Source organism: Musca domestica, unplaced genomic scaffold (genome assembly GCF_030504385.1).
Source record: "Musca domestica strain aabys unplaced genomic scaffold, Musca_domestica.polishedcontigs.V.1.1 10, whole genome shotgun sequence".
NCBI lineage: Eukaryota > Metazoa > Arthropoda > Insecta > Diptera > Muscidae > Musca > Musca domestica.
Window position 1 is genome coordinate 2953114 of NW_026712115.1, and position 26118 is coordinate 2979231.

General features: G+C 36.1%; 1 protein-coding gene across 1 annotated transcript in view; it reads right to left on the minus strand.

The window, feature by feature from the left end:
• Positions 1-198: 198 nt before the first annotated feature.
• Positions 199-26118, minus strand: part of LOC131803786 (uncharacterized) — a 50372-nt gene continuing 24452 nt past the window's right edge. The window contains exons 4-6 of the mRNA XM_059125482.1: positions 4215-7092; positions 3519-3711; positions 199-3442 (exon numbers count right to left, since the gene is read on the minus strand). Of these exons, the coding sequence (XP_058981465.1) occupies positions 2676-3442; positions 3519-3711; positions 4215-7092 (3838 nt within the window). The 3' untranslated portion in view covers positions 199-2675. The remainder of the gene's footprint in view (positions 3443-3518; positions 3712-4214; positions 7093-26118) is intronic.

The window sequence follows — 26118 nt, forward strand, 5'->3', positions numbered from 1 at the left end:
GACATTTGCTTTTATTACGTAGTTCAATTGTCAATGTTGAATTTGTTTAACTTTGAAATTTCGTACGCCCGACATATTTGGGTAACTCTCATTTAAATACATGTGTTTAAATTGTTTGGTGAAAAACGTCGACTGATTCGTCTAATTTTAGGTAATGCCGTTAATTTATACTTATTATTTTATAATAAAAACAACTAATTTTGTTTATATTGTATTGTATTTCAATTTGTTTCTTTCTTTTGTATGTAGTATGTATAGATCATTTTAAAACTAAGACAAATTAAGATTTCTTTAGCTTTTGTTGTAGTTGCAATTCTTTTTAGATACAATGACAATCTAATTCTATATAATAGCAGACAAAGTATTTGTATGCTAAATCCTAAACGATAAGTTATATTGTATGGCGGCTACTAAACTTATTTGTTACATTGTAAAACTAAAAAAGAAAATTGAATCAACGAAAAACGACAAAAAGAAAAACTTACAAACAAATTTTGTACGAAACATTGGATTGACGAATGGACTGTGTGGTTTGGGGCGATAGGGAGGAAGGTACAGGGTGTATTTATAGTAGTAAAATAAATCTATCTTATGCTATAAAAATTGTTGTGTTTTGTGTGTGTGTCTCTTAGTGTTTGTGATTGATTCGTATACGTATAAGTACATACATACATATTAGCGAAAAACAAAATTATTTTTATAAAAGTATAACAGGTAATTTAAGTACATATTAAAAATTAATTTCAGTAGATACTAGATTTTATACATAAACATTATATAATATTGAAGACTCTATTATTTAGAATAAAAAATGGCATATAATAAGACAATAAGACAAACTAAAATTGAGGAAAAAACATATTTGGCCTAAAGAAATGGAATTTACCGGTTTTCGTTGTATAGCTGGAATTTTTTAAAAACAATTTCTTTGGATATGATTGTAAGTATTCTCCTAAAGGAGATTATCTACATTCCTGGAAAAAAAAGGAAAAACTAATATTACTTATAATTTTCAATACAAAAATAAAAATATTAACTAATGCATTATTGGTTTTTTTTTTATTTGAAAAATATAAAAATTCCATGATTGCTTCCGGTCTAATAATAAAGAGTGTTTAATTCAGAATTCTCAAAAATGTGAGCATTCAGATTGTGTTGGATTAACTCTTATACAGAATTTAAAATGGATGTTAGGAGAAATTAGAATTTTAGCGGGAAAGAAGAAGAAATAACACAAAATTTCTATTGCTAAAAGGGCTAACCGTGATAATTGTCTAGCCACAATAAACTTGACTTGAGAAAACATAAGTTAAACTTATTGTGATAGGTCAGTTATCACGGTTAATTGGTTTATAAACTTTGAAGATGGAAATCAAATTGGATCTATTTCTTACAACAAGACGGGGACAACTCCCAACTCAGAAGACCTACAATTATAAGATTACAGTCAGGAAATTTTCTTATTCAGAAGGTCATTAAAGTGTCTTTAATATATTGAAAGATTTCAGGACTCTTTTTAATTTAAAAGGATCTTGTAATATGAACGTAATGTCTTTTAGTATCAATTGCCGTTAGCAGGCCAAGAGAAGGTCTTCAAATGTAAAAATGGTCATTATATGGTGTATTCGTACAGAAACCCATTAGAATGTCTTTTAATGTTGAAGACCGTCTGACTGACTTCAAATTTTGAAGACGATCTTAAGTTCTTCTAACATAGAAGACCATTTGGAGAATGATCGACGATGGCAATCGAATGGAATCTATTTGTAACCTTTAAAAGGCCTTCTAACAAAGAACATAATTAGACGTTTATCTGAATTAGATAATCGTTAGATAAAACGAAAACAATCTGAAAGTCTTTTAAAATAGAAGAAAATGGACCGATGAATGAAATCAAAGAAGATGCGGTCATATTTATTTGTAACAAGAATATGAAATAGATTCTAAAATAGAAAACCATCTGAATTAGAAGATAGTCTGAAAGAGTTAAAAAATAGAAGACCACCTAAAGAATGGCTGAAGACGGAAATCAAAAGGTAACAAAAAATGAGGGTCCAGTGCTATTAAAAAAACATGATTGAGTTTTGAAAACCATCAGCATTTTTTTTTTTGAATTAGAAAATGCTTCTCATTTAGAAGATCATTATATAATTTTGCAACATAGAAAATCTCGATTAGGTATTTTAATAATGATTTCCTAATAAAAAAGAAAAATAACAATAGCTCTTCATATTCGAACGCCTTTAGATACAAGTAAGAATGTCTTTTAATTAATTTTTAATCTAAGAGGATCATCAAAGGGTCTTGTATAAATACCGTCTAATGTTTTGCGAATGAAATTATGGCTCAAGAATACAACAATTGTAGTATGTAATAAGTAATTTTGCTTATGCAAAGAAGACAGAACGTTAAAAGAACTTTTAAAAACTACTATTCCTTTTGGTTACTCTGAATTGGAAAGGCAAGAGTTCAACTTTATTAAGAACTGCTCTCCTCAGCCATCTCTGTAACAACGATAAATTCAGTATATTCCATTCCATTCAGGCCATTAATTTAATAAAAATTAAACATTTCATAAAATGAAATGTTTTGCTAAAAAAGTTATACATTTATGTCTAAAATTTACTTCAGTACACTAGATTATATACATACAAAAATGGACCAGCAAATCTCTACTATGCCGATGTGGATACTTTGAAGGAGTTACTTGTATCATTTACGACTCCATTGCCATGGCATTGTTGATTCGTTGCAGAGACCGGCGATGCTGGTGCTCCAATATCATCAATTGACTTCGTATTGTTTAGACGTTCTAGTTGGCTGGAGTCTTTTTCAGTTACTTCCACTGAGGATATCATGGTTTCCCTTACTCTTTGCTCCTCCTCAAGAGTGTTTTCCAAGTTCTCTTCCATTTCACTTGTTTCTTCAACAATCTCTTCAATCTCTATACCTTCTTCAGCATCAGCATCACCATCATCCAGGGGTATACCTTCTTCTAACATTACCTCTTTGGCAATATCACGTATATTTTTATTAATCATTTCCTCAACAATTAATATTAGTACTTCCGATTCTTCGCGATGAAAATTACACCAGCGATCATCTTCATCATACATTTCTTGTATTATGATTTTTCCAATGTGATCCTGTTTGGCACGTTGGCCATAGACCGAATAAATTTGTGTTCGTTTAGGTGGTGTCTTGTCCATGGCCAGGCAGTGACGCACCTCTTTGTATATAGCATTTTGTATGCAATGCAGGCGATTAGGGGGATTGAAAAATGCCAGCTGGCTGTGGAAATTCGTCGGATCACCTTCACGTAAAATTTCGCTATGCTCTTCTAGATATTCACGGCAAATATCTAGGATAATTCGTTCATAGATATTGGTGATTTGTTCCTCCATAACTGAGGGTAGTTTTTCACCTTTTTCGTTGCAATATTCTGCAAAAGAGAAGGCAATAAAAAAAAAAAAACAAAATTAGCTCATATATTTGAGATGGGTTTCGAGAGTATTTACCAGTCTTTAAGAGTTCACAATAGAGTTCATGCGTTCTTCTAAAAGTTATATCCTTAATACGTTCTTCCGAGGGGAATATGGTGGTCATGGGACTACCATGCGCTGGCGGTACATAGGGTGGTGGCGGTTTATTGGGAATTTCCCTTACATACATGTAAGGTAAGGCGGCCACATGTTCCAATTGTTTTAAATGCTGAAGGATAAGACAATAGATATTAGTTTCATAATCTCATACAATAATGAATATATTTAATGGATTGATTGAGACACAAACAAATTTTTTTATACAAAAATATTTTTTAAGAAAAGCAAAGGATAAAGATTTTTTAAATTATACTTTTTAAGAAACTTCTAAAATTTTAAAGAACATTCAAGGACTATCTGACTTGTTCATGGACCGTATGAGCAATAAATGTGGAATTAAAATTGATATTTGTGAAAGGATCGTGTGAGCTATTATTAAATTTAAATTGTATCTTATCTAAGGACCATTTAAGCTATTACAATGAATTGTTTCTATTTTTTAAGGTAGACTGTTAAAAAATTGTCCAAGAACTATCCGATTTACGAAGTTATGGTCTGTTCCAGAACTGCAATAATATAAAAATGGTTCCTGCGATAACTGATATCGAAATAATAGATTCGTGCAGGTTCGAGAACAGAGCATTAGTTTTACAACATTTTTGGATCTCTTACCTCATTATCTATTATCAATGGATGTCGTCTCAATTCCAATTCATTTATAATATCCGGCATTAAAGCATTGCCATTCGATGTTGCATTGATTTGGGCGCCAGAGGCACCACTTGTAGTTGTTGCTAAACTAATGACAGAAGACGAACTAGCAGTTGCTGTGAGGGCTGGTGGTGGTGGCGGTAATGGAGGTGGTGGTGGTAATAGCTCCTTTTCGGGACTAGTACTAGTTATGGTTATGGTGGGCGTTTTAACCGGCAACTGATCTTGTTTTGTTTCAGCACAATAAGTTTTATTCGATAAACTCCCATTCCCTCGGGATATTTCAGCCACTTCACTATCACCCTCTTCTATCGTTGTGGTGGCATCTTCACTCACCGTCGTTTCATACAACGGCAATGATATATCATCAATATGAGTTTCATCCGTTGTATCTGGTTCGAAATCAGGTTCGTAATCTTCACTAATGGTTTTATCCAAATTCGCTGGACTTGCCACAGTTACGGTTTTCGATAAACCTGGCGGGGTGGTGGTTGGGGTTTGTTCTTTTGTAAAAGTTCTACAGTTTGAAGTTGTGCTGTTGTCTTTGGTAAAGGTTTTCGAAGATGAGCCGCCATTGGGCGAAACGACAAAAGTATTTACTTGAGACGATGATGATTCAGAGCTATTATTGGTTGGTGAGATGGGTGTTTTGCTACTTTGGTTTTGGGTTGTGTTGTGAGATTGCAGTTGTTGTGAACCAGGTGAGGAATGCCTATCTATGGAAATGTTGGCAAAATTCAAAGAATACGAAGAATTTTCGTTCGTACTTAGATTCGCTTCTTCCGTAATGCTTGTTTGTTCGCCCTCTTGAGCCGCAGAGGAATTTTTCGATTGTATCGCTGCAGGATATGAGGGTAGGGCATTAGCTTGAGATAGTAGATTAACGGCAGCTGATATTTCATCTAATTTTGAGGAGATTTCTTTGGCTTTAGCTTCCGAATCATATTCAAATTGCCCCGAGAAGGAGAGCTTTTGCGGTGTCTGTGATGTCTGAGACGGGTTTATGGGTGGAACTCTCCCAACGGTGGCAATAACTGTGGGCCGACTAGTTGGTTCTTTAATTGTGGAAGAAGCTGTTGTCGCCGTTGCTGACTTTTCACAATGTCTGTTTGTTTCATAAGGAATGTAATTTGTAACTTCTGCAATGCATGATTTGGACTTTTGATGCACATTTTGAATTGTCGCCGTTGTTGTTGTTGCTGTGTTTGCTTTATTTTGACTAGTGTTCGCTGATACATTTCTATGACTAGTTGTTGTAGCTGCAGAAAACTTTGGTATATCGGCAATTTCCGTATCACTGAGACTACGCTGCAGTCCCGGTGGTTGCTGATGAACTGTTGTTGCTGGTTGGTGACGATTTACAGAGGATCCCAAATGCAGACGTTGGGTCAGGGCTAAGAATATTTGTACATTATTCTCAATACGTTTTTGTTTCTCCTGCTGTTGTTGCCTTTCCAATTCCAACGCCTGTTCAGCCTGTTCCTTTTGTAGGATGTCTTCCGGTTGCTCCCCAGCTGATGACGATGAGGCACTAGAATTTAACAATTGAGCCTTGAAATTCTCCTCCGCAACACTGGGACTGTAAATGCCTTGATTTGCCGCCGCCGGTACGGCAGCCACCTTTGCCAATTTTGTAGCAGAATCTTCATCAGCTTCTGAGTGACCGGAACTGAAATTTAAATTCAACACTGGAACTTCCACAAAATTGCTTTTATTTAGGACATGTCCCTGCGGTGATTGTGCTGTTGGACTTTCAATGGCTGTGGTGTTTGCTGTTGTTGTTACCGAACTTTTCTCCAACAATTCTTGGGCTATCCGCTCCTCATCGGCAGCAAAATCTTTGAGCACAGCCATTTTGGCTTCTTCATAAAGCCGTTCAAGATCGGCCTTACAAAGCTTATAACGTCGCGTAGGTTCGAATTTCTCCACCGTTTGGGAGGTAAGGCGACGCCATAACTTATTCAACTTGGAGCCAGTGGTGCGCACAAAATCCAATTCTTGTTGGCTGGCTGATGACACTTCAATGTCGTCATTGTTATGTCCCATTACAAAGGCCGAGGAATTGCTTGCCGTCGTTGTGGTGGTGTTGGTTGTGTTTGTGGCCGATATGTGAGATAATTCTTTTAGACTTTTATCAATGTCCTTGAGACGTTTTTCCATTTTACGCGCTCTAGAGGCGCGTTTCTTTTCCGTTTCCTTGGCTAGATTCTGATAAATATGATGATGACTTGTATCATCCAAATTAACCTCTCGGGTCAACTCTTCTTCTTCATCAACAACTGAAGAAGCTTCCAATGGTGGCATTTGTTGCAGGGATTTCTTTTGGTTTCTGTGGCCGTCGCTTTGAGGTGTCTTTTCGAAATGCTGTTGCACATTATTATAGCTTAACAGTTGACGTTCCAATTGTAGAACTTCAGCTTCTTCCTCGTCGAGTCGTTGATGCCATTTCATTAAATGTTCCACATGTTGACGACGTTTGCGTAAATCTTCTTCGCGTTTCTTTAGGAGTTCTTCCAAGGCCGCAGAGGATTCCAATTCATATGTGGCCTTCAGTATGGATGGTGTTGTCTGGGGTAGATTTGTTTTATTTGGTGAGGGTTTTATGGTTGCCACAGTTGCAGCTGCTGCTGCTGGTGATTTTAGGGACTTCGCGGCAGATCTGTTGGTAATGGGCGATACCAAAGGTACTTTGGGTGCAAAATGGGCTGGACTAGTCGTTTTATCTTTCTTATATTTTGTGGGTGAATGCTGCTGCTGAACGCGGGCACTAGTTCCGATTCCAGTAGATGCTATTGAAGATTTAACATTTGTATTGCTACTGCTTGTTGATTGAAGCAATCTGCAAGAAAACAAACAAAATTACGAGTGATTATGTCGCTCCACAAACTTGTCATGAAAATTTAACTTAATTTTTTATCTTTCAAAACTCTAAGGTGGTAAGGTGGGAGCGAGGTATATGTAAAAGAAAACATAGCAAAAATGATAAGCATATTTCAAGATAACAACAACAAGGCATATTTTTGCGTTTAATCATGATGTCATTTATAAAAATATGTATTTAAAAGTGAAAGTTTTAATAAATTCCTTTACTTTTTAAAATAGCCTGATATTACGCGAATAGGAACATCAAAAAGTTTAAGGAATCTGTAAAAAGGGCTCTAGGTGCAAATTTCAGATCATTAAGCTCGTCTCGAAAGAGAAATCAAACACATAAATCATAAAACATATGATCTTCGCCTTAATAAGGCAAAACTCAAAAATTCAGCCGAGCCTGGCTGTGGGATTTGAACCGCGGACCTCGGTGTGCAGCCAACTAGAAGTTGCCGTCTCTACGTTCAGAGCCATTAACCCGTCTTCCTAAAGTAGCACTAAAACAAGTGTATGCATTGGAAGCAATGTAGTTGTAGTGGACAAAAAATCCATCACTACAAAAAACAAAAACTTTGCTGTGAAAAAGATCTGCCAATAGAACTTGAGTCGAACCTGGAGAGTTTCTAGTGTATAATTCGCATATGCTAATTTGCAATAAGTTCGAAATATATACTACTTTCCAGAGAACGGCCCTTGTAAGACATCATCCACACCAAATATGCCTGATGAGCCGCTTAACCAACGGCGAAACGCGTCGCATAGTGGTGAGTGTGTGATAGTGTCTATCTGGCTTTCCTTTTCACTGCAAATTTCAGATCATTAAGCTCGTCTCGAAAGAGAAATCAAACACATAAATCATAAAACATATGATCTTCGCCTTAATAAGGCAAAACTCGAAAAAGTTTGTTGTTTAAGAATTTTTAATAATTCAATTTTTCTAGGATCAGAAATCATAAATTGAAAAGATTATGAAAATTATTAATTATTAAAAAAATTGAGGTTAAGAGCATTCGAAGAGCTTTAATGGCGGATTTTCAAGTAGTTTTTTAGTGAATATTTAGAGAAAAAATTTTGAATACTTTTAAAGGGCCAGTCTTGGATGTTTAAAGGTAATTTTCAAAAAGTATTTTATGACTTTTAATAGTGAAATTTTGCATAGTATTATACCCTCCACCATTTTATGGAGGGTATATTAACTTGATCATTCCGTTTGTAACTCCTCGAAATATTCATAACAGATCCTACAAAGTAAAATTCTAAGACGATCTAGCGATGTCCGTCTATCCGTCTGTTTGTCGGTTTTCATCGGTTTTCATCACGGTAGAAGGCTATAATTCTGCATACATGCATAGTTCACCAGTAGGCAGGTTAAGTTCGTAAATGGGCCATGTCGGTCCAAGTCTTCGTATAGCTCCCATAAAACGGTACCTCCCGATATTCGGTATTTTGATGATTTCAGCAAAATTATTCACCAACATCGTTTCAAATTTCGTATTGGAAGATACCAATGGGTACTACAGCCTATGTCAACAATTTTTGTATGCAGGTTCAGATCTTCGTATAGCTCCCATATAACGGTACCTCCAGATATTCGGTATTTTCATAATTTTAACGACATTATTAACCGTAATTGTAACAAAATTTGTATTTGAAGTTCGTAATGGGCACAAAAAATTTTGTATGCAGGTCCACGTCTTCGTATAATCCCCTTATTTTTCTTTTAAGTGGTAGTTTTCGGATTTTTTTTGAAATTTTTATAATTTCCTTTGAAATGGTGAGGATATTAAAAGTTAGGCCCAGATGAACTTAGCTGATTTTCTACTTGTTTTAAAGCTTTGATCGTTCCCTACAGGACTTCTTTTTCGATTAATACACACTACAACAGTATGTGTTGAGGGATTTATAAGTTCGATAGGACCAAAAAGTTTGTAACACCTCGAAATATTGGCCCTAGACCCACCATGTAGTGTATCGATCTTCCTATTTCGCCGAGGTGAATTGACCTAGCTGTGAGTGTATCGGTACGTCGGACCATGTTAATTTGTAATCAAACTACGGGTTGCACGCAAGAAATTATAGTTTAGTCGGTTAGAGTTTGGGACAAGGCAGAAGCCTACAATTTTGTAAAAATTCAACCGCGAATATTTTTAATACAGAAAATTACTTCCAGACAAATTCCCCTTTGACACAGATATCATTGACGTGTATAGTGAAATATCGGTGATATATGAAAATATATACACGAATCTAAATAGTCAAATATTGTTTTGAAGACCTATTAGCACGACAGAGGGCGTAAATATAGGTCAATCTTCACGAAATTTTGAAAAGTTTCTTTTGGCAGATCAAAACATGATTTTCTGTCATAATTTCAAGAATTATATGAAGCACAAAACATGCATTAACATGAAATATTCTTCTAATGAACCTAGTTTTCTTGAATATATTGTTTCAGATCTTTGTAGAATGTTCGGACGGAGGAACGTAGAAATGAAATCATCCGATCTTTAAATTGAAAATTAATATACTGTTTGTAATCCCTTATCATAGAAAAATAAAGAAAGAACCTTGATATTTGAGGGGTTTTTAAGTAATCCAATTATTTAACCCAACAATATCTTAACGGATTCGCGAATAGAGTAGAATTTTAACGTACATTTTGGACCAAATCCATTTCAGGACATTTGGAGTCGATCTAGCGATGTCCGTCCATCCGTCTGTCCGTCTGGCTGGTGCGCATCACAACTCTCGAAGGGAGTATCCGATTCGGTCCAAACTCAGTGCTTCGTAATATTAATATCAAACTTAGATCGAATTAAGTCCAATCCTTCTGGTACCTCCTGGTAAAGGGTCGAGCATTTAAATGTGACTAAATCTTTTGTGTCTCATACCATCGCTCGTTACCGTGATACTAGCGTAGGTAGCGTAGCCTGACGTCAAGGAAGTTGGCGGAAGGAAACAGCAAAATCAGCAGAAATAGTAAAGTAAAGAAGCGACTTGATCGAAACCCGCGTCGTAATGGCTCGTGAGCTGAAGATATCACAATATTCCATTCGCAAAATATTGATAAATGAGCTCGGGGTAAAGCCATTGAAATTCCAAAAAGTACAAGAACTTACACCGCAACAGAAAGAAGATAGACTAAAAGAAGCTAAAGAGTTGCTTCGCTTAGTGGTGAACCGCCGAATTTGGTTTTCTCCGATGGAAAAACATTCGTTGTCCAGCAGTTTGTAAACAAACAAAATGATCGTGTTTACTTTATACAAAGTACCGGCCAAGGTCGCTCTCCGCTCGTACTAATCGACCGTGGTATCAGAATAAATGCCAAATACTATCGCAAAAATATTCTGGAGGGTGTATTAAGGCCGCAGACCTTGGACATTCCAACATGGCTCAGCATCATCGCACTCAGCACGCGCCACCCAAGAGTGGTTATAAAATGAGGTTCCTCGCTTCATATCCAGCCCACAATGGCCACCAAAATCTCCGGATACGAATCCGTTGGACTATTGTGTCTGGAGTTTTTGGGAAAGCAAAGTTGGCACTAAAAATACCAAAGTGTCGATCACCTTAAGCAAGCGCTTCGCCGGGAATGGGTCAAAGTACCGCAGAGCAACATTCCGGCAGCGTGTGGTGCCGGAATGTTGCTTCCGACACTTTTTGCTTTCATTCAACAAAATTAAAAAAATGTTTGACTTTGTTGCAGTTTTTTTTATCTCACCCTGTACTCCTAAGACGGTCAATAATTTGAATAACCATAACAGAGGTCAAAATATTTGTTTTAAATAATCGCGCATTGGCTGATGATATACATCTGTCGGCAGAACCGTGAGATACTTTTTAACTGGGTTTCTTAGAAATGTATCTGATAATTGTCATTCAATAAAAAATAATGCTAGTTTCTTGAACAGTGCTGTTCCCCAAAATATCAAAATTAACAACAATAACACCCCAGCAGATCACTGAGAACACTTTACTTCATTGTTATAATATATTCTACACCTGTTTAAAATTCATATTATCATTCGTTGGCAGTCAGTCAGTCATTCAGTTAGTGTTGTCGTTGCTAAAGTTGACGTTGTTGTTTTTGGGTTTTTTTTTTCGCTAAAGACACCAATTGGAATGTATCTGGTATCTGGTGGCGGTGTACAACATGATCGCCAATCTGTTTGTGCGTGTTTATGTTCTTGTTATTATTTCATTTATTTAATAAAACAAATTCTTACTTTCTTTTTGCGTGCATTTGTACGCGTGTGAGTGTGTGTGTGATCATATTTACATTTAATTTCAGACATGAATTGTATATCAATTAACACTTGAACTTCTGTTAACCAGGGAGGAGGGAATATGAATAAAATTGAAATGTTTCGTTGACACGTATTATTTTTATCTTGTTTTTTTTTTTTTGCTATTCGACTGAGAAACATTTTGATATGTTGATTTCAACTCAACTTTATCTCTGCGGACTAATCTTATCATGAATTTCATATTTGATCATTTGTTTTTTTTTTGTTATGAGCTTTATAAAAATATTTTAAATATTTTTTAATAGGATGTAGTGCGTTTTTTGTTAAGCCTTAACTGACAAGAAAAAGTACGAAAATGAGCAATAAAATATTCTGAGAATAAATAAATCATATATATGTTTCTAAGGCATGCTTTTTGAATAATTCACGGACCTACTTCGGATTTTAAATATTCAGTGGAAATTTAATTTAAACTTAATTTCATTGAAATATGATGGCATATATCATTTGATACGTGCCTGGTCGAAATGACGGTTTTAGACCAAATCCGTTTCAGGACATTTCGTCCGTCTGTCTTTCGGGCTGTCCGGTGCGCACGATAACTCTCGAAGGCAGTATCCGATTTGGTCCAAATTTGGTACATCGTAATATTTTTGTCAAACTTAGATCGCGTTCGGATGTGGGCAATATCGACCCACTCCTTCTGGTACCTCCCCCAACAAAAAATCAAAATTTACAAAAAAAAAAATATTTTTCTGCACAGAAAGAGTACGGAAAAACCAAATTTTGTGCAAACTTTGCAAATCGTGATATTTACATTACCGCAAGATCGGGTGCGAGAATGGACAAGATCGGAATACTCCTTCTAGTACCTCCCCACAAAGGGTCTAAATTTAGAAAATCTAAAACGCTTATAAAATCCGAAATATACTGCACATTCTCTTTAAATTTCACACATACCATTATTTTTACCATTGAAAAATGTGGTGTTAAGATGAAGTATATCGGACCACAACTTCTGGTACCTCCCCCACAGAGGTTCAAAGTTTTGAATAACCAAAACGCTCATAAAATTCGTAATAAGCATCCGATTTTTTTTTCAAAATTCCTAACATTCCAATGTTTTTAACATAACAAAATCCGATATGAAGATGAGATATATCGGACCACTCCTTTGAATACCTTCCCCACAATAGGTCAACATTTGGAATATCTAAAACGCTCATAAGGAGCGAAATATGCATCAAATTCTCTTTAAATTTTGCACATCCCAATATTTTATCCATTGCAAAATAGGTTGTGAAAATCGGATATACCGGCTAACATCTTCTGGTACCTCCTTCACAAAGGTGAACATTTTAAATAAGATGGGATATAATGGCCGAATCATTTTTATACCTCCGCAACAACGGGTCAATATTTTGAATAATAATAGCTATTATCAAAGTGAAATAAGAGTCTTATTATATTCAAATCTCAATATTTCTACCAACACAGGATCAGGCATGAGGAACGAAATTCCCACAACACCCCGAGCTCCCCCACAAGGGATCAATATTTTGAATAAACAAACATGAGGCAACTTGAAACAACCTAATACTACACAAGATCTACTATGAAAATATAATATATGGATCATCTCTTTCTGGTACCTCCCCCGCAAAGCGTCACATTTTTGAATAATTATAACTCTCGTAACATGCGAAATATGTCAACGATTTTCTTTAAACCTTGTATGTTACCACATTTTTAACAACAATATTTTACCAACCAATGATTAACTTCAAAAATCATATATATGTGGTATGTTGACCAGCTCTTTCTGGTAACTTCGCACAAAAAATTGAGCATTTTCAAAAAGTATATACAGGGTGAGATGAAAAAACTGCAGCCAACTCCAGACTGCTGTCATTTCTAAGCCACTTGTCCGACAGCTGTTTAAATTTTTCCAGTGACAGCTCATTATATTGTTTACAAGCGTACAAAAGCATTTTGTGAGAATTTTCCAGAAAACCACAAGTGACTATCGTTAGAGCACTCCAACATTTAAATGTGAATAAATCTTTTGTGTCTCGCACCATCGCTCGTTACCGTGATACTAGCGTAGGTAGCGTAGCCCGACGTCAAGGAAGTGGATGGAAGAAAACAGCAACATCAGCAGAAATGGTTCGAAAAGTAAAGAAGCGACTTGATCGAAACCCGCGTCGCAGTGGCCGAAAAATGGCTCGAAAGCTGAACATTTCGCAATGTTCCATTTGGCAAATATTGAAAAATGAGTAAAGTCATTGAAGTTCCAAAAATGCAAGAACTTACACCGCAGAAGAAAGAAAATAGACTAAAAGGAGCTAAAGTGTAGCTTCGCTTGGCCCAAAGTGGTGAACAGCCGAATTTGGTTTTATCCGATGAGAAAACATTCGTTGTCTAGCAGTTTGTAAATAAACAAATTGATCGTGTTTACTTGCCAAAGAGGTCAGCTGAAATGTGCATCTTCGATTGGCCACCAAGCGCCGGTCATGGTGATGGTATGGGCCGCCATAACAGCTGATGGTCGCTCTCCGCTCGTATAAATGCCGAATATTATCGCGAAAATATTTTGGAGGGTGTATTAAAGCCTTAGGCACGCAAAAAAAATTGGCCGCAGACCTTGGATAGGACTCAGCACCATCGTGCTCAGCACGAGCCACCCAAGAATTGTTACAAAATAAGGTTCCTCGCTTCATTTCCAGAGCACAATGGCCACCAAAATATACGGATACCAATCCGTTGGACTATTGTGTCTGGAGTAGGCAAAAAATGACTGATACTTTTTAACTTGTTTTTATCAAAATTGATGTTCTTGAGCCTAGAAATATTCTGTTGTTTGAAAATACTCGTTTTTGGCCTTTAAAAAACTTCGTCGAAAATCCCCTAAAATGAGTCTTGAAAAAAAAACTTTAGTAATGATAATATTTAAGCTCTTAAATATTCTACGAAAAAAATAAGTATTGATTTTTCTAGTCCACATTTTTAAAATATTTTATTGAAATCTACGTATTTCCCATATGGATATTGTAAACATTACTCTATTAGGTGGTACGGTCCTCCTTATTTAACCTATCGTTCGTATCTCTTCGTTTTCAATCTATAACAAATATTCATTACAAAACCACTTCAACAAACATTGACCAAAAACGATTCTCCACTGATAGTGTCAATACATCAAAAGGGGTACTTGTAAAACAACAACAGCAACTAATTAAAATCACTTTCGATTAATTACAACTTATTTAACTTTGGATAGAAACATGTTTCAAGATATTTTTTTTGTTTTGCCATTGTTGCTCTTAATTGACCAACAGCAATTGGTTAATATCTTGCCATCTACTTATGGCTAGAGGAGAAACCAACCAACCACCATTAACATCAACATCATTCAGAAATAAAATACTTTTGCCTTTACGATCGATAAGAACTCTCCACTTAAAGAGAGATACAACAAGAAACACTCAAGATTTAAATTTTTACAGCGATCCTCAGCTGTGTGTGGCTCATTTTGTGTTGTGTGGAACAACAAATGATCAGATCAGAGGAGCCGGAGTGTACAAGCCGAGATCAATGATAGTTGGCTCAATGCTAACAAAAACAACATCAAATACACAAGTGGTTCGCATTTCACATTGCAATTCATCTGAAACTGTTGGAATTCACTTGGCTCCATTGGCTGGTCGTGGCGAGAAATGTCGGACGTACACATGTGCGGTTATAACATTCCCACATTCCAATGAATATTGGAAGAACAATACCAACACCACCGGCACACATGTGTTCTTTTATACATGCATATGTATGTATGAATGCATGTACTGGTGACTCCACTAATGTAGATGTCAGTCAATTGACCGTAACAAGTGGCAACTTATTTTCCTTCAGAGAACTTAATAAGACAACGGAAAGAGAAAACCAAATTCATTTTCTTTAGATCGACGATCTATATATATTGGGTGAGATAAAAAAACTGCAACAAAGTCAAACGCCATAATTTTTAAATTTTATTGAATGAAAGCAAAAAATGAGGTGATCGACACTTTGGTATTTTTTAATGCCTTGCATTGCTTTCCAAAATACTCCAGACGCAATAGTCCAAGGGATTGGTATCCGGAGATGTTGGTGGCCATTGTGCACTGGAAATGAAGCGAGGAACCTCATTTTGTTACCATTCTTGGGTGGCGCGTACTGAGTCCTCTTGGAGTGTTCAAGGAATGTTTTCTCATCGAGAAACCCAAATACGGCAGTTCACCACTTTCGGTCAAGCGAAGCAACTCTTAAGCTTTTTTGAGTCTATTTTCTTTCTATTGCGGAGTAAGTTTTTGCACTTTTTGGAATTTCAATGGCTTTACCCCAAGCTCATTTTTCAATATTTGCCGAATGGAATATTGTGATATGTTCAGTCACGAGCCATTTTTCGGTCACTGCGACGCGGCTTTCGATCAAGTCGCTTCTTTACTTTTCGAACTATTTCCGCTAAACTTGCTGTTTTCTTTCGTCCACTTCCTTGACGTCAGACTACGCTACCAGTATCACGGTAACGAGCGATGGTACGAGACACAAAAGATTTATTCACATTTAAATGCTGGAGTGCTCTAACGATAGCCACTTGTGTTTTCCAGCCAAATATAAAGAAATCACACTATCACGCTTGAATCGCATTACGAATAACTTTTTGGAAAATTACCACCAAAATGCTTTTGTACGCTTGTAAACAATATAATGAGCTGTCACTGGAATAATTTTAACAGCTGTCAGACGAGTGGGGGCTATACGAAGACGTGGACCTGCACAGACAATTTTCTGTCATAGGCTGTAGTATCCACTACGAACTTCAAATGCCAACTTTGTAATAATTCCGGTGAATACAGTCGGTAAAAATCATCAAAATATCGAATATCGGGAGGTACCGTTATATGGGGGCTATACAAAGACGTAGACCTGCACAGACAATTTTCTGTCTTAGGTTGTAGTATCCATTACGAACTTCAAATAACAAATTTGCTAAAATTCGCTAAAATCATCAAAATACCGAATATCGGGTGGTACCGTTTTATGGGGCTATACGAAGACGTGGACCTACACAAACAATTTTTTGTCGTAGGCTGTAGTATCCATTACGAACATCAAATAACAAATTTGCTAAAATTCACTAAAATCATCAAAATACCGAATAAAGGGAGGTACCGTTTTATGGGTGTAGTATCAATTACGAAATTCAAATACCAACTTTGTAATAATTCCGGCGAATAAAGTCTGAAAAATCTATAAAATACCGGATATCGGAGGTACTGTTGTAAGGAGGCTATACCAAAACGTGGACTATTTTCAATACCAAAATTCGTGCAAACATAATATACATTAGAGTAAAATTTTATCAACTTACTAAATTTTGTTCGAAAGCTGGTGTGATTTCCACAGACGGACAGACCGACATCGCTAAATCGACATAGAATTGCATGCTGATCAAGAATACAAAGTATATGTATATGGGGTCTAAAATGTATATTTCAAGGAGTATATTTCAAGGTACTATGGTGGAGGGCATAATAAAAAGGTGTACGGAACAACATTGTACCAAATTCTACATTTGGTACAAATTGGTACTACATTCGGCATAGAGTTAAGAAGGCGGTATTTGATCCACTGCCAGAATGTAGCTTTAAGACGATTTGGAAAAAGGTAATATATGGTGTACGAAAAGTAATTAATCGATATTTTGGTATATATTTGAAAAAACGAAGTATAACATGTATGAAAAGTACTAAATTAAGCATGTGATACAACGGTCGCAGGGGTTGTACAGGACAAAGACAATGCGGTGTTTTTGGAAATGCGTACATATGATAGTTTAGACATGTATAGGTTGATTTTTAAAAGCTATGAAAAAGTTAAAAAAAAATCAGCTTTTCCAGTGTTACTGGCTGATCTTCACTGCAAAATCGACAATTCTGCTTATTTACGTACCCATTCCGGCAGAAATCTAACAAGTCTCTCTTCTGAACCATTTTGAATAATTATTTTGGATCGCCCATATTAAAAAAGCTCTTCTGATCATTTCAATATCTTGTCTTCTTATATCTTGTCGGATTCCAATTGACTTCAGAAACAAAAACTTAATATTGAAATGTAAATATTAAAAACAAAACACATTCATATAAATTAAAAAAAAAAAAATAACTGTTTGTTGTTGTTAGTGTAGTAAGAAAAAAAAAAAGATTCAAAATAAAATTTTATTATTCAAGGTTGTAAGGCAGGCGCATTAAAAAAAACTAATACAGAGAAAGAACAACAAAAACAAGAATTTGCTGAATTGCAAAACTGAATTTACGATATGGCGGCTAAACTGGTGTGGTTGTTGTTGTTGGTGGTGTTATTGCTGTTGTTTTTCTTTTAGCCAGCCAACCCAAACCCCCAACAATAATCACAGCGGTGATGACGGATGGATGGGTGTTGGAGGGACGCGATCATTGATCCACAGGGCTGGCGATGACTACAACTACGACACAACCATAACGTTTTTAAAAGGGGGGAGGGGGTGTTGTTTTTCCAATTGGAAATAATGTATAAACACAGAGACACGCACACAAACACACATGGGGAATAATTTTTATTATTGTTTGGAAATTTATTTTTATTTTCATCAAGTATAGTACTACAATGACGGCAAAACCAGGATACACATGTATGTGTGGGTGAGTGTGGGTGTGTGTGTGTGTAATAATGACACACAAACCATACATATTGATATCTTAATTATTATTAACAACAGAAATATAGAACAGGGAAATGTGACCACCCGTCCCGTCTCCCGTCCATAACATTTTACCAGGCTCAACTTTTTGGTGGAACACTAGAACCCAGTGTTCCAATCAACGCCAACACAATTTCTGGGACCAGAAATAACTATAGAACAATTCTCAAAGCAGAAAGCAACAATAACAACAAACATTCTTGCAAACGTCAGATCTTTTTTAAAAAGTCATGTGCATGGGACGGCTGGCGGTGGCGATGGCGTTGATGACGGTAATAACTATCGATGGAATGTAAATAAATAAAAATTTATTCCCCATAACGTTGCACCACCAGCACGGCCATCTGTCTGACTGACTTACTCACTGACTGTTTGTCTGTCTGTCTGTCCGTTGGCCTGAGTGACTTCCCAGTAACATTCGTACGTAATGAACTCAATTGTTTTAATTTGTGTACTGCTGATGGTGGAGGCAGTATCTGAACCATTCCACAATGGAAGAAAACAACACGAACATGAAAATATGCAGTTTTTTGCTTTGCAAGGCTACTTTTTCCGTTCTTAAAAAAATAAATAAAAATATGAGTGCATTTATTGAAGTAAAGTTATTCAAATCTTTTTTTATAAAGGTAAATCTTTTGGTTATTTATGAGGCAAACCTTACCCATATAAGAACTTTACAGGGGATCTACAATTTTAAGAGACACTTTTACTTCATTTTCCGAACATGGATTCAGATGGTACTCCGAAAGAACGAAACGGACTACCATGTCATTGCCCTTTAATACCCTCCACCATAGTATGGAGAGTACATAAAGTTTGTCATTCCTTTTGTAACACAAAGTATATATATTCTTGATCAGCATAAAATTCTATGTCGATTTAGCGATGTCCGTCCCTTGGTCCGTCTATGGAAATCACTCTAGCTTCCGAACGAAATGATATGGGTTATTAAATTTTACTTAAATCTATATTATGGCTGCAGAACATTTGATATTCAAAACGGGCCTACACGTTTTGGTATATTAACCGGAATTGTTTCAAATTTGGTATTTGAAGTTCGAAATGGATACTACAGCCTATGACAGAAAATTGTCTGTGCAGTCCACGATTTGGTATAGCCCCCATATAATGGTACCTCCCTATATTCGGTAATTTGATGATTTTAGCTACGTTATTCACCGATTTCTTTCAAGTTTCGCATTTGAATGTTGTAATGGCTTATGACAAAAGTTGCTTATGCAGTTCCACGTCGTCGTATAGACCCTAATATAACAGCTACATTCGGTATTTTTAAGATTTTAGCTGAATTTTTAATAGATTTTATTTTTTTGAAAGTTGCCAAATTAGTGGAGGGTATTCAAAGTTCGGCTCGGCCGAACTTACAGCTTTTTTACTTGTTTTATAAATTTAACAAGAAAAATATATTTTTTCCCATTGGTACCTTGTCGAAATAACTTCGAAATGCATTTCTGTGTACGTCATTGCCGACAGCCTATGACCATTTATGTATGTGCTCCCTTACGTCTGATATAAATATTACCACTGACTAGATCTTTACTATATCGGGTACTCCATTTTTTTAATATGAGATATATGTATGATTCTTAAGAGAAGGTATTAGTACCGAAAATGTTGGAAAATCGGAAGATTATTAAAAAAATATCGATATTTCATCCCCCTTTCCGTACACTATGTCATATACGTGCTGGTGTTAGTCATACGCCACCTGTATCTCTTCTTCCCTTATATTCCCATTTCCATAAATTCAGATTATTTTATTAAATACTCAGAGTCGGTATGACTGGTAGTTTCCATTGGTCATGCTTGCCTTGGTGACCTTCAATTATAATAACTGTCGCTAAATAACTGCAAAGTATCTTTAATCCACCGAAATCGAATCTTTTTAACGTATAATTCTTTCCAGTCGTTTTCAGACATCTTCATTTCTCCAAAAATTCGGGAACTGACACGTTCTATATGAGATGTACAGGGTGAGATAAAAAATGATCGATTAATACGAGCGGAGAGAACCCATCGGCTGTTATGACGGCCCACACCATCACCATAGCCGGCGCTTGAGTTCTGGTGGCCAACCGAAGGTACACATTTTTAGCTGACCTCTTTGGCAAGTAAATACGATCTTTTTTTTTTTTTTTTTTGTTTAAAAACTTCTGGACAACCAATGTTTTCTCATCACAGAAACCCAAATTCGGCAGTGCGCCACTTTCGGCCAAGCGAAGCAACTCATTAGCTACCAGTATCACCGTAACGAACGATGGTACGAGACACAAAAGATTGATTCATATTTGAATGCTGGAGTGCTCTAACGATAGCCACTTGTGGTTTTCCAGCCAAATATAAAGAAATCACACTATCACGCTTGAATTCCGTCACGAATAACTTTTTTTCAGGAAAATTCTCACTAAAATGCTTTTGTACGCTTGTAAACAATATAATGAGCTGTCACTGGAATAATATTAACAGCTGCCGTACGAGTGGCTTAGAAATGACAGCAGTCTGAAGTTGGTTGCAGTTTTTTCATTTCACCCTGTACATATTCTTGACCAGCAAAGGATTCTATGTCGATTTGGTCATGTCCGTCCGTCTGTCTGTCTGTATGTCTGTGAAAATCACTCTGGCTTACGAACAAAATTATGTAGGTTGATACAATTTTGTCGCAATGGGTACTACTTCCTATGGCGAAGGATTGCCTGTGCAGGCTCACGTCTTCGCATAGCGCCCATATAACGGTGCCGCATTTTTCATGGGACTTTTTTCAAATGGTGGAGGGTATTCAAGGTTAGTCCTGGCCGAACTTACTTGTTTATTTTCTAATATTTCCTGCCTTTTTACGGTCATATAGGTTCCTGCATGTCTTTTGAAGTTTCATACATTGAGTGGCGGATAATGAACCTCAAAACGTATACAACACAGGTGTAACAAGTTAAAAAGCAGTAAGTTCGGCCGGGCCGAACTTTTAATACCCTCCACCATTTGCAATGAATTTGGAAATTTTTAAGAAATAAAATCCTTAAAAAATTCTGTTAAAATTTTAAAAATACCGAATATAGCCGTTATATTGGGGTCTATACGACGTGGACATACATAGGCATTGTTTGTCATAAGCCATTACCATATTCAAATTCGAAACTTGAATTAAACGGTTAATAATGTAGCTCAAATCATCAAAATATCGTATATAAGGAGGTGCCGTTAAATTGGAGCTGTGCGAAGACCTGGACCAGTAAGACAATTTTCTGTCACAGGCTGTAGCATCTATTACGAACTTCAAATACCACATCTCAAACAACTTCGGTGGGTATTGTACCTAAAATCGTCAAAATACCGAATATAGGGAGGTACTGATATATGGGGCCTATACGAAGACCTGGACCCGCACAGACAATTTTCTGCCACAGACTGTAGTTCCATAACGAACTTTAAATACCAATTTTGAAACAATTCCGGTGAATAATGTCGCTAAAATCATCAAAATACCGAATATAGGGAGGTACCGTTATATGGGGGCTATACGAAGACGTGGACCTGCACAGACAATTTTCTGTCTTAGAGTGTAGTATCCATTTTGAACTTCAAATACCAAATTTGAAACAATTCCCGTGAATAATGTCGCTAAAATCATCAAAATACCGAATATCGGGAGGTACCGTTATATGAGGGCTATACGAAGACGTGGACCTGCACAGACAATTTTCCGTCTTAGGGTGTAGTATCCATTTTGAACTTCAAATACCAAATTTGAAACAATTCCCGTGAATAATGTCGCTAAAATCATCAAAATATCGAATATAGGGAGGTACCGTTATATGGGGGCTATATGAAAACGTGGACCTACATGACCCATTTACGAACTTAACCTGCCTACTGGAAAAATAAACATGTGTGCAAAATTTTAGCCATCTATCTCAATTCATTCGAAAGATAGCGTGATTACAACAGACAGACAGACAGACGGACAGACAGACAGACAGACGGACAACGCTAAATCGACTTAGAATTTTACGCTGATCAAGAATATATATACTTTGTTGGGTCTGATATGAGTATTTCGAGGAGTTACAAACGGAATGACAAAGTCAATATACCCTCCATAGTATGGTGGAGGGTATAAAAATGCTGCCAAATTGAAAAAATTTAAAGCAATATGAGCGATTCAGGATATCTCTTAAAACACCCTCTTCAAATAAATTCTTCCTGCTCCTCTGTTTAGAATATGGTTAGCTCATTTGTTAATGCTTCTTTTCTTAAAAAAGGGATTATCCCGGGGGATTCCTTTTTCAGCATACACACTCTTTTTAGTGAATGCATAGAAAGTCCAGCTCCAAGAATTTATAGTCACCCTTATTGTATTCGAAAGTCTTATGGATTTCTTGGAAATATTTATTTACGCATCTGTAAAAACAAAAAATGGTAAACACAAAGATGTTCTCTGACAACAATGCGTTGTTTTTGTTTATCTCTTTATCCAGGCTATGTCTTGTTAAATCTTCATTTTCGCTGTCATTGTGTTTGCACTGTGGTCCGCATTGTAGACGATGACGTATTTAACAGCATAAGTCAAGCTACAGACGTGTTCATTAAATTGCATGATTTTTTTTACAATATTTAAATATTTCCTCAAAATTTCAATAACAGAAACAATAAAAATATTTTTTCTTAAATTTTAAAAAAGTTAAAAAGTATCAGTCGGGTTTTGCCGGCGGATGCATACCGTCTGATAAACGTATCGTGGCATCCGTATTTATTATTCGTCATATTGAGCCTCTATGGGGGAGGTTCCGAAGAAGTTGGCCAATATTGTCCTCTCTGATAAATGTCTGATGTAAATATTGCAACGTGCCATATTTGGATACTATCACTTGATATGATATCGATATCTATCATCTTCACATCATATCTTGTGTTAGTATAAATATTGAGATGTGTGAGGTTTGAAAAGAATCGGACTCTTATTTCACAACATTTTGACCCGTTGTGGTACCCTTGGGAGGTACCAGAAGGTGTGGTCCGATCTCTACCATCTTTATAAGATCTTGCGTTCTTGGAAATATTGAGATGTACCAAGTCTGAATGGAATCGGATGATACTTTCGCGGTTTTTGAGCTTCACTCCTCGATATATTCCACCTTCACACCAGGCCTTGAGTTAATAAAAAATTTTGTGATTGTGTGTAATTTGAAGACAATCGGACTCTTACACCATATTTTATAAGAGTTATAATTATATATAAGTTTTGACCTTTTGTGGGGGAGGTACTTGATGCAGTGGACTGATATTATCAATTTTCTTACCTGTGCTAGCACTGAAGCAAATATTGGGATTTTCAAAGTTGGAGAAAAATCGGATAATCCTTTCCTTTTCTGTGCAGTAATTTTTTTTTAAACTTTGACCTTTTGTGAGGGAATGTACCAGAGGGAGTGATAATAATATTACAATGTACAAAGTTTGGACCAAATCGGATACTCCCTTCGAGAGTTATCGTGCGCACTAACCACACAGACGAACGGACATCGCTAGATCTACTCCAAATGTCCTAAAACGGATTTGGTCCAAAGAGACCAAGGGCCTAAAGCCGTTATTTCGATGAGGCACGTTTTGGCCTTATCAAGTATATATGGTATAATGAGTGAGTGAGTGACTGACTGATTCATCAACACCAGGCAAAATGGTTAAAGCTACAATCTTGAGATTTGTATATGAGTCAATGTTGGGGGGTAAGGGTGAGGATAGACTGGGTTTTTGCAAATTTAAACAAGAAGTATACTCAAAGTACTGAAAAGCACTAAGTTTCACTCAATTTGGAATTTTGTGAACGGTGAGTGGTAAGTTTATGATAAAGAGGTGGTTATGGAAATGTGTACTAAAAGTGCTCGACAATTACTAAATAGTACTTTATTTGGTACGATTTGGAATAGGGTGAACAGATAGTGATTGAAATCTTAAATTCGGTATTAGGGTCACTGTTAATGTGTAGCCTGGAAATATGGAGGTGGATGCGAAAGTGTGGCTATAATTGTACGAAAATTACTGAATGGTACTATACTCTGTATTGGGCAAAGGGCTAGAATCCTCGAATATGATATTGGAATAGAAATATGGAGGTAATTTTGCAAATGTGTTCTATAATTGTACGAAAAGTACCAAGTGTTACAGATTTAGTATTGTGTGATGGAATAGAGCTGAAATCCAGAAATTTTATATAGCTGCCAACGTTGGAGTCTGTGGTTAAGATAGGGTATTGAATGAAGGGATTTACCTGGAATACCGAAATTTGATATTTAGGTTGCCAAAAGTAGTGCGTGTTATAATTGTTCGAAAAGTACCAGATGGTACCAATCTAGGATGAAGAGATGTATTGGGTGAAGCTAGATATATAATGAGTCCACTATTTGTTTTTGGCGCTTACATATAGATACGTTGAAATAGTTTTGGACAAAAATGTGCATGTGGGCCCATTGTGCAATGGTTTTACTGCCAAAGGTAAACATTTACCTATTGTTTTTTCCGAAAAAGGAAAAACTTAAAAAAACATAAAACCTTGAAAGTCTGAAAACTTAAGACGATGTATGAAGAAGAACCGCTGTAATGGTGAGATATGTCCATTCTTTCTGGTAACTCTTCCACAAAGGGTCAAAATTTTGAATATTCATGAAGCTCATAAAACATGAAATGATCATCTGATTCTATTCAAACTTGGTACATATCAATATTTCCATCAACACATAAAGATGGGAGAGATCGGACCATTTCTTCTGGTACCTCCTCCACATAAAGTTAAAGATTTTGAAAAACAAAACGCCCAAAAAGAAGTTAAAAAGTATCTCTCGCGTCAGCCGACAGATGTATACCCTCAGCCAATGTAAAATTGTTGTTAGGTTCTGAAATAATGGGCCAATATTGCTCATATTGTATCACACCTAAATACATATGATATAAACATTTCGACGTGCCAGGTTTGAACCTTATTGTTAACTTCCTTCAATTTATATGAGATATGTGATAGTTTTTTAGAAAATGTTAAAATGTTCAATTTCATACTCCATATAATACAGATAAATATATCGAAGTGAAAAAATAGAAGTAAATCGCATCTTTATATCCAATTTTATGCGAATCCACAAATTCCATATTCATCTCAGGTTTCTGGTTGAAAGCAATATTTAGACATAGCAAGTTGTAAAGATAAAAGTATTAAAAATTGTGCTCCTTTGTGGGTGAGGCACCAGCAGGGGTTCGCAGAAACATGTCATCTTCACAACAGATCTTTTGTTAACAAAAATGTTTGTTTGTGTAACATTTTCAAAATATTGAACCTTATGTGGGGGAGGTACCAAAAGAAATCGTCCGATCTCTACCATCTTTATAATTGATGTTGTGTTGATGGAAATATTGCGATGTACTAAGTTTGAATGGAATCGGATGTTCATTTTTCGTTTTATGATCTTCATGGATAATAAAAATTTTGGCCCTTTGTGGGGGAAGTTGCAGAAGAAGCGGTTAATATAAATATTGGGATATGTGAAATTTGAAGACAATCGGACTCTTACATCAGACTTTATAAGAGTTGTAATTATTCAAAATGTTGACTGTTTGTACCTCCATACTTGATGAAGTGGACCGATATTGTCCATTTTGGCACCTGACGTAGCACTGACGCAAATATTAGGATTTGCAAAGTTGGAGCAAAATCGGATTATCCTATCTCTTTCTGTGCAAAAAATATATTTTTGAAAATTTCGACATTTTGTGGGGGTGTTGCCATAAGGAGTGGACTGATTTATTCCATCTTAACCAAAGACCTTGGGTTGATTAAAATATTGGGATGTGTGAAATTTGAAGACAATCGGACTCTTACATAACAGTTTATATGCGTTGTAATTATTCAAAATTTTGACCGTTTGTGGGGAAGGTACTTGATGAAGTGGACCGATATTGTAAATTTTTGCAC